At 47.4% G+C, this 9,806-nt stretch overlaps 1 protein-coding gene across 1 annotated transcript in view; it reads right to left on the bottom strand.

Moving 5' to 3' along the window:
* The window catches only part of LOC112121730 (melanophilin-like), an 82,403-nt gene that overhangs the window by 27,146 nt on the left and 45,451 nt on the right, over positions 1 to 9,806 (bottom strand). The window contains exon 9 of the mRNA XM_026653980.1: positions 7,937 to 8,100. Within this exon, the coding sequence (XP_026509765.1) occupies positions 7,937 to 8,100 (164 nt within the window). The remainder of the gene's footprint in view (positions 1 to 7,936; positions 8,101 to 9,806) is intronic.

Genomic DNA, 9,806 nt, shown 5'->3' with positions numbered 1-9,806 from the left:
TTTGATTTTCAAAGACCAAAATGAAAATGTTCATTGAATGGAAAAAAAAAATTTGGAACATTTCAAAGGAAACCAATGCTTTCATTAAATAATTACATTTCCTTCTAAAAGCCTTTTTTTTAAGGTAGGGAAAAAAATGATGAAAACGTGTTCTAAATGGAAATGACAGTCTTCTCCACGTCATAACCTGTTCTCATCAGATGCATCCCATTAAAAGATGAATGGCCAGTACATGAAACAAGAAAGAGAAATGTGTGTGTGTTTTTAACACTTCCTTCTTTCTTTTCATGTCGCTTTTGTATTTGTTAATAGCTGATTAATTAGATCCTCACAAGAACTTGGAGTGGCTGCGTCTGTTTAAAAGAATAAAGTAAGCTCAGTAGATGAATGTAAAAAAATGGGTACTTCAGAGAGAGTACTGTAATTATCATCCTTAATAGTAAGCACCTTTAGTAGCATTAAACCCACAGAGCGGCAGTAATTCAATAATTTCTAAAGTGAAGTCTCAGTAAACACTGTTGGGTCTGATGTGACCAGCGCTTACATCACACCAGGGGCAATAAGCAGGCTTGCAGCTGTGTCACTAATAAATTAATCCATTAAAAGAGATGGATATAAGAGACGTACCTGATAGGTAATAGGTAAAAGATAGTTTAAGGTTTAAAGCTGAAATGCAAGAAACCTACAGGCTAAAATATTTAGCTTAGCCAAATTAGGCCTTAGGAGAAATTTGCTCTAGTATAAAGATAAGTTAGCGTAAGTAAATTAATAGTACACCTGCTAAGCTTGTGTCAATGTTTGTGATAGGCCGATGTTTTGAAAATAACTGCTGAGTTTGGATAATAATGTGTATGAGAGCTCAGTAGACGTCACAAGACGACTCTTAGTAGCTGGGACGAAATGTTAAAAACGTCCCGAAGGTAACTTGCCTGTGACTATTGTGATGAAGTGACGTCAAGGGGAACTAACAAGCTCGCCTTTTGGAAATGGGGAACCCCAAAAGTACTGGGGTGTGGAAGTTCAAATAAAGAAACAGGGATAAAACTTTCATAAACACATGCGAATGTCAATGGGCGTCATTGTAAAAGCTGTATCCTGGCCTGCCTGCCTTGGGAGATATCATGATGGTGACCACTGGTGAGGAAGATGATAGGGGTGGTGAGGATGATGCTGAGGATGATGACTAAATCTCGTTTTTTCCGCAAAGGATGGTATGTGTCGGGCAAATGCTAGACGTTCCATATTGTGCTCTCTCTCCTTTACCAGACTGCAGTGTGTGTATTGTTGTTTGGTTGGTTAAGAATAGCAATAATTGAAGGAAGAGTACCCGTTAATCTCTGTTACGCGTCATTGGGTTCCCCTTCCATTGATAACCTCTGTACTGTAGTTGATCTGGCGGCTGAACTCTCACAGGTTAGAGTAGGTGTAAGCCCTCACCTTGGGGTGGGTAATTAAAGTAACTCATCACTCTACATAAGGCTACAGCTTGACCATCTGCTTTGAGAAGGGAGTCCAGAAGAGAGGGCAAAGCCACACGCCCTGATGTTAACAATCCAAGTGGTAGTGCTGCCTTGATGAGGCAATACATTGGGTTAGAAAGGTCAGATCACAAAGAACCCATATATAGATCTATAATGCCTGTGGCAGGGTGACGACTCACTGCTGCGGCGCCTCCTGCTGGTCACCCTGGGAATTAGCTCTTCCAGCTCAGAGCGCCCTCTGCAGGCCGGTGTCTCGCCTGCCACTGGCCCCTGTGTTCCTCCTGGACCCCTGTGCCTCTTTGTCTTGGGGTGCTGCCCCCTGGCAGTGTCCCCACACTTTGAGTCTCCCCTCCCAGGGGAACCCCCAAACCTCTATCCCCACCTCGCTTCAGTGGCTACTGCCAGTCACCATCTAGCCCCCGCTCACTGAGGCGGACTGCAATCTGTAAACCACTCATCACTGGCAAGGGGGGTTTGGACCTGCTGCCTTTGCCTGCCCTGGGCTGCACCTCTGCAACCCCAATACTATTCCCGGCCTTTAGCAAGGCCCGCAGCCTGGGGGTTTTCCAGGCTGGAGCTCCCCAGCTCCTCTAGCCTCCCCCCAGCCCTGCTCCACCCTAGGTACCCTGCTCAGCTCCCAGGCAGCCAGGCCCTTCTCTCTCAACAGCTAGAGAGAGACTCTGTTTTCCTGACTAGCAGCCCTTTTATAGGGCCTGCTATGGCCCGACTGGGGCGTGGCCTCAGCTGTGGCTGGTTGCCCAATCAACCTAGGCTTTTTCTCAGCCGCAGCCCTCTCCCAGGGCTGCTTTTAACCCCTTTTCTGCAGGAGTGGGGCAGCCGCCCCACTACAATGTCAATGAAGGGCTCCTTGGGGATACCAGAGGCTGTTTGTCCAAGCTCTGAAAGTTTTAGTACAAGCTAGCCACAACACGAAGTCAGACTGGGTTAGCCGCTAGGTCCGCGCTGATGCACTCTCTTCCCGAGAACCAAACCCTCCCAAGGGCCCAGATTGTGCCCACAGTTACAGCCACCCCACCCCACGTAGGGCAGGAGGTTACAGGAGTGTAAGAGAGCACATTTCAGCCCCAAGCGCTCTAGTGGGTCTACTGAGCGATTTCAGCGGTAATACGGTTACACAGAGCCACGCTGTAAAACTGCAAAGACTCAGGCAGGCAAGTTGAAGGTACAATCAGATTAGTCCTTAGGCTCTGCCCAATTGATTAGAACCTAGTATATGCAGCACCAGTTAGAATCAGGCTGGCGCGTCCTCCATAAATCTCCATTAGGAGCTGTAACGTTGCTGTATTGGCTGCATGACGAGGGCTGGCAGACAAGTGCTCAGCACTAAAGTTTTTTTTAAAACACAAACTAGACAGTAGAAGACAGTGACTTCAACGGAGCTAGGACAGTTCACACCAGCTGAGGATCAGCCGCCAAAACCTCAATTATCCTGTGAAGATTCAGGAGACATCTGGAATCTTCCAGAAACTGGGGGTTTGGTTAATTCAGAGACCCCCTAAGTTTCTTGTTTGCTTTGCTTTCGGCTGGCATTTGCACATGGTATCACCTCTCTTCCCTGTATTGGGAACAGGCAACAAGGGTATTCTACATACAAGTATCCCAGAAGACCGGTTCATCCATTATGCATTCTGTTCACTTGGGGCCTGATTCAATACCCATTGACTTCCTGGGGGTTTGGACCAGCCCTAAGCTGTGCCAACATTCGAAAGATATGAAGAAAGACATTTGAGGAGAAAACCAGGAGCACATAACTCCATTGAAACACATGGGACTAGGAGAACTTTTGGAGGGAAACTATGGAGAAGCGGTAAATATTCTGTTATAAAAATAAATTACAATGATGGTTTCTATTCTTTCTGAAGCCAGTGGGAGTGTTAGTGCCAATTTCAATGGTGGAAGGACTGGGCCCTAAACAAGGACCAACTATATTTATCCATGATTCCAGTGTTGCCAACTCTCATAATCTTTTCACAAGTCTCATGATCGCTAATGTTTTTCCTTAAAGCCCCAACTCCTGGATTCTGGTGATTATGTCAGAATCTCTATTTTAATTTTTTTTTAAAGTAAGTTTCTAGTCCTCGGGGATGCAGAAAAAGCCTGAAAAAGAGTTCCTGCCCTTAAAGACACAAAAAACCAGAGGACTAGTAGGAATCCTTCACCCCAACTTTTATTAAGAATCTCATGATTTTTAAGCCATTGTCATGATTTTGGGGCCCTGAGTTATGACTACAATAAGGCACAGTTCTGTTGTGGTTTATTTTACCAGTGAGGGCGATTGACGCCTGGAACAAACTACCCAAAGAAAATTGTGGACTCTCCATCTCTTGAAAATCTCATTAAGACTGGATGCTGTTCTAGAAACAAGTTATGAGGTTCAATACAGGGGTAACTAACTGAATAAATTCTTGGGCCTGTGCTATAAAGCTGGTGAGGTGGTTCCTTCTAGCCTTACATTCACTGATTCTATGATTTTTTGAACACTTGGGGTTGGCAATACTTTATGATGGTGTTTCATAGAATCATAGGACTGGAAGGGCCCTCGAGAGGTCATCTAATCCAGTCCCCTGCACTCGTGGTAGGACTAAGTAGGATCAACTTTGTAGGATCAACCCAATTATCTGCAAAGGAGTCATCATTACTGTGGGCTCAGGGTTGCCAGGTGTCCGGTTTTTGACCGGAAAGTCCGGTTGAAAAGGGAACCTGGCAGTGTTCGGTCAGATGTACTGACCGGACACTAAAAGCCTGGTTACTGCCGGCAGTGGGGGTAGTGGCAGCCTGTTGCCCGGCCCTGAAGTGGCGGCTCCCGCGGCAGCACGCATGCACCAGCTCGGGCCACAGGCGGCCCCTTTGCAGAGCATGGCTTGTGGGGCTGTGGCAGAAGACAGAGTGTGGGGACCCATGGCGAGTGGGGTAAGGGCTCTCAGCAGGCATAGAACGTTCCCCCGGAGGGAAGGAACATGAGCTGACCTGCCAGCCGGCGCTTCCCCAAGCCGCACTCTCAGGCAGCTCCAGGGCGGGGAGGGCTCGAGAGGGTGGGAAAGGGGGCTGCAGGGCAGGCAGTACAAAGGGAGGCGGGGGTGCTGCATCCTATCTTGCCAGCAGGGCTGCCTGGCTGCTCCTGTGTGGCCGCAGCACTCTTCTGACCTGCATTCGCAGCCAGCCTGCTGGAGCTGGGGTTTGCAAGTCCCTTGGGGCTGCTCACGCTGGAGTTGAGGGGGGAAAGCAGCAAGCGACAGGGGGAGAGGAGTGTGAGGGGCGGGCCTAAGGGAAGAGGCGGGGCAGGGCCTCAGGGGCAAGAGGTGAGGCAGGGACATCCAGTTTTCAGACATTAGAAAGTTGGCCACTCTATGTTATCATCAGAGCAGTTAGACTAGGGCGTTATGGATAAACGTTAGGACAATGTTGCAAGGCTTAGCTGTGCGCCTCTTATTGATGGGTATTATATTGCTAGATCTCCCGACTGCTATAGGCAGACAAGTTGGACTCCTTTGGCTGAAAGGCTGCCCTGGACAGCTTTGTCAGCGGTGATCTGGGGTGAGCTTTGCGATACCATCTTACCGCTTTTTCAGGCTAGCCCATTTGTTCTCCAGTATGAAAACCGGTTGTTCCCAATTTCCCTCAGAGGCTTTTTGGCCTGAAAATAATATTTGGTTGAACAATTCTTCCTCTAAAAAACAGAAAGGCGTATTCAAGCAGGTAATTTTTCCCCTTAAGAGTAGAGCTGGTTGAAAAACAGGATGTAATTTCTTTGAAAACTGTTGCTGAAATTATCAGATCTTTTCTCCCATTGAAATTTTTAGCAATTTTTATGAAGATATTTGCCAAAGTTGCAAGTTTTGTCAGAGTCTTGGCGAGCTCTACCTAAAAACTGATGCTGTGGGTTGGTTTTTTGCTTCGTTAGGGGGAAGCAGTGTGGCCTAGTAAATAAATCACGTGGTTGGAACTCAGGACACCTGGGTGCTATTCCCAGCTTTGCCACTGACCTGCTGGGTGACCCTTTGGGCAAGTCCCTTTGTGCCTCAGTTTCCCATATGTAAAATGGGGATCAGGATCCTGCTTTCGTTTTGCAAAGCTGTTTTGAGATCTGCTGATGAAAAGTGCTAGAGAAGGAGCTAGGGATTATTATAATTCACATTTTCTAGTCATTTCCAGAAAAGCTATTTTGTAGTAAATGTGTGGTTTTTCTCTTTTAGGTTTAAATCTGTCCTTTTTCAATAAACTGTCACACTGATCCGAGTATTGTTTTGAAGTCAGTAAGCCAGCGTGGCTGTATATGAAAGCGGAATTTGGCCCTACTTGCCCATGGTAACGCACTGTGTTCATTGCTTGTGGCTACATATATCCGATTCATGTTTTATCATTTAATGTAAAATGAAGGACAGTCACTAATGACGATATGCATTGACGGAATTGAGGAAGAGGAGGGAAAGCACAGTATTGATTAAAACTAGCTTTCAACATGTAAGCCTCAGCTTTAACGCTCCTCGAGTCAGATTGCACATTTGTTGCCCACCCCTAGACTCCCACTGAGTGCAACTGGTCTTTAGGATGTGCAAAAAACCCAGACATGTCCACTTCTTGTAAATGTAGCTTGGAAATTGGCCTGTATGTTAACTGCATGTTTGCTTGTTCAAACACCAATGCACGCTGTTGTTTAGCGGATGAGCAAGGTTTTCTGCTGAATCAACCTGCAGTTTTGTAATCTGTTTAAAACCTTCAAGGGGGGGGGAATCTAACTCCCTTCCCCTCACCCTAAAATAAGCAACATTTGCAGCTTTTCCCCTTGGTATCACTGATCAAAGGTATGTGACAAGTCAGAGTGACCGTTTCCGACTGCCACTGGAACACTCCAAGAGCTACAAAAGAAGAAGAGGATCACAAAGACGAGCAGCTATTCCACTCCAAGGCTTCATTTGCTCCTAAAGCACTGAGCCATTCATGTGAGTAAAGCCCTTTTCAGGGGCATAGGAAACTACAGGCTACGTCTTCACTACCCGCCGATCCGGCGGGTAGCAATCGGTTTATCGGGGATCGACTTACCGCGTCTCGTGAGGACGCGGTAAAATCGATCCCTGATCGCTCTGCCGTCGACTCCGGAAATCCACCTCGACAAGAGGCGGCAGCGGAGTCGGCGGCAGCGGTCGGCTTTCCCCCGTCCTCACCACCAGGTAAGCCGACCTAAAATACGCAACTTCAGCTACGGTATTCACGTAGCTGAAGTTGCGTATCTTAGGTCGGAACACCGCTGTAGTGTAGACCTAGCCACAGGCAGCTTATACAATAAATGGAACAGGCTGGGCTATTTATTACAGCTAAATGGAGCATGGAGTAGAACTCCGTTTCCTCTTCTTGCTAAATGAAAAAAACGTGGCGGTGAAGAGGCTGGAGTGGGGAAATGATGATAGGCACAGCGATGTTCCGTGCAAAAAAGGGGACAGAGACAGAAGGATCTGGTCTCTCTCCGCCCAGGCACGTAACTCAGGAGCATTGATAGCTTTAAATGTGCACTTCCAGAGCCACATCTGGTTACACCGGTGCAACCCGCAATGGAATCAACCTGCTGCCTTTCTGGATCTGAGAGCAGAACGTGGCCCACAATGTGGCATGGGATAGGAATAGTTAGGTGCCAGCCAGCCATAAAATGGTACCAGGAAAACACCTTAAAAGACAGATCCTAGACTCTGGGCAGGTCTACACTAGAGCCAGGGTCGACACTCTGAGATCGATTCACCAGCGGTCGATTTAGCGGGTCTAGTAAAGACCTACCAAATCGACTGCAGACCACTCTCCAGTCGATCCCTGTACTCTACCCCCGACGAGAAGCGTAAAGTAAGTCGATGGGAGATTTTCTCCCGTCGATCCCCCGCGGTGTAGACCCCGCAGTAACTCGACCTTAGGTACGTCAACTCCAGCTACGTTATTCATTTAGGTCGTAGCTTAGGTCGACTTACTGTGGTAGTGTAGACAGAGCCAAAGTTATAGCTCCTTTCACTACTCTGGCAATGCAAAGGGGCTGCAAAACCAACGTAGCCAGCCTCCTGGGGATTCTCGCTGCAGTGGTGGACTCTCTGGTCTGTGTGGATCTGGTATATCTATTCCAAGCCACACCGTTCTTGGCCCCTAGCATGGGGCTTGTGGGTGGGAGGAGTGGGTGTGGCTGGAGTGCCCCTGTGCGGCTGTACTGATCCTTGGTTTTACAGGCAGTCGGAGTTGCTTTATTGATTGCATACAGTGTGCTCTCTCTGCCCTCTCACTGTCCATCTGAGCATCTAGTCCAGCTCTGCAGAAGATTAGTATTGCACTGTATGGGAGCCACCATTTATGAGACCCATCTGCCTGAACCATTCCGTTTCAAAGGTGACTCAGGTTGCAGAGTCTCAGCCATGGAACAGATCATACGAGTTGCTGGGAATGGTTTAAAATCTCTTTGTTACCTGATTTCCAGAGTGGTTTATATTCTCCTGGGAGGAGGCTCTGTTTCGGCGTTTCACGTGATGGGGCTGGTAGACAGGTATCTTCTGGGCTCCCTTTACGTCCTCATCCGAGGTGTCCATATCCGCTGAGTACTGGGGTCGGTGCCGCTCGGTCCATGGGCTGCCTTTGGGGACAGAACGGGTTCGAGTCACTGGAGGCTCAGGGCAGGGATTATCATCTTAGGTTTCAGGAAAAGCCCGCGGAAGGATGGGCAAGGAGAGGTGAATAAGGAAACAGCAACAATATTAGGAAAAAATCACTAAATAGCTTTACAGAACACCAGGGACCTGGTCCAAAGCCCAGGGAAATCAGTGGAAAGACTCCCACTGACTTCAGTGGACTTTATATCAGTCCCTCAGACCAGACGCTCACACACCTGCTAAATAAATCACACCACGATGCCTCATTACAAGAGCTGCCAAGCTCTTCCCTTTCCAAACTGTGGCAGTGGATACTCTAACAGCAACAGCTTATTCAAAGCAAAAGCGAACGCATCCTCCACTAGAATAACCGTGTCCTAATACCCACCACGCCAAGCTTTCAGATAGCAAAGTTAGAGGGCTTTTCACGCCAGCAAAGAGGAAGCCATGACACGCTTAGCTATAACACCCCTGAGCTCATTCAAGGAGTGTGCCAGAAATCCTGTACTTTCCGTGAACTGCATCATGTAGGCGTGGAAAGACAACTGTTTCATCGGGGCTAAAGGAAGGGTTGTTATCCAGAGGTAACATTTAAGAGCGCAGATACATCAGCGGGGCTTGAAACCCAGTTTAAAATAATTCGAGTGCCCAGAACAAACAGGACTGACATTACAATTTCTATGCCACACTGGAGGGGGCGTGGTCTAATGATCAGAGCACACAGGAACCGTCTCTTGCTACGTGTATGTACAGTACCGTTCTGTGCCTCTGCTTTCCCGTCAGTTAAACTAGGAATTGTCCCTCTGAGGGATTTTGCAAGACTTAATTAAGAGACCCTCACCCAAAAGGTGCTTTATAGGGGGAAAGTATTATCACACAGTGAAAAGCATCTTACAGGACTTCAGGGAGGAGGCTGAACTACTTAGCGGATTGACAATGGGCTAGGGAACTTTTCACTGCTATATTCACGGGTTCAAATCCAGCCCAGGTAGCTGGTGACTGAGCTCTATCTAGTAGCTACTTCCTTCATCTATGTGACATTCATTGGTGGTCTCAGCCTGGTTCCTGATGGAGACAGGTCCACATCCCAAGATCCACTTGCCCAACTGGCACCGTTGCTGGCAGGCTCAGTAACAAGACCAAGGACTGAAACCATCCCCACAGGCAACGTCTCCAGAACAAGATGTCGGGGCAGTGCAGGGAAGTGTGAATAACCACAGCCCTGGGTGGACCAAGGACTTCACCCACCAGACAGTAAAGAGTCTACATTTTCACTAGTCTTGGGAGCTGAGCTCAGAAAACCTAATCCGAAAACCAGTGAAGTCAAAGGGAATTTTCCCATTGATTTCAGTGGCTTTGGATCAGGCCTCAAACCTGAGAGAAATGAATAAAAGCCTTTCTAAATGCTTTTTAAGTCAGTTCCAGAGTGTTATTTTTATTCTATATAGTACCTCCATTTTATTTACCTCTAGCTCGGCTAATCTCAGTGGTCACAGTCACCTGGGTGTTAATAAATCCAGCCAACACATTAAAAACACACAGGAGATTATATTTTAGGACGACCCATGTTTAAGCAATGCACCATGCACATTTTGCTTTGTTACCCCGGTAGGAGAAAGCACATTAGTGACAGAAGAATTTGTTTTCTGTAATCTCATTCGCTAGAGTACTTATAGTATCCATAAACTCC

Source organism: Terrapene carolina, unplaced genomic scaffold, assembly GCF_002925995.2.
Source record: "Terrapene carolina triunguis isolate 2854851 unplaced genomic scaffold, T_m_triunguis-2.0 Scaffold174, whole genome shotgun sequence".
Taxonomy (NCBI): Eukaryota; Metazoa; Chordata; order Testudines; family Emydidae; genus Terrapene; species Terrapene triunguis.
Note: the sequence above shows the minus strand (reverse complement) of the source record. Positions and strands in the feature narration are given on the sequence as shown.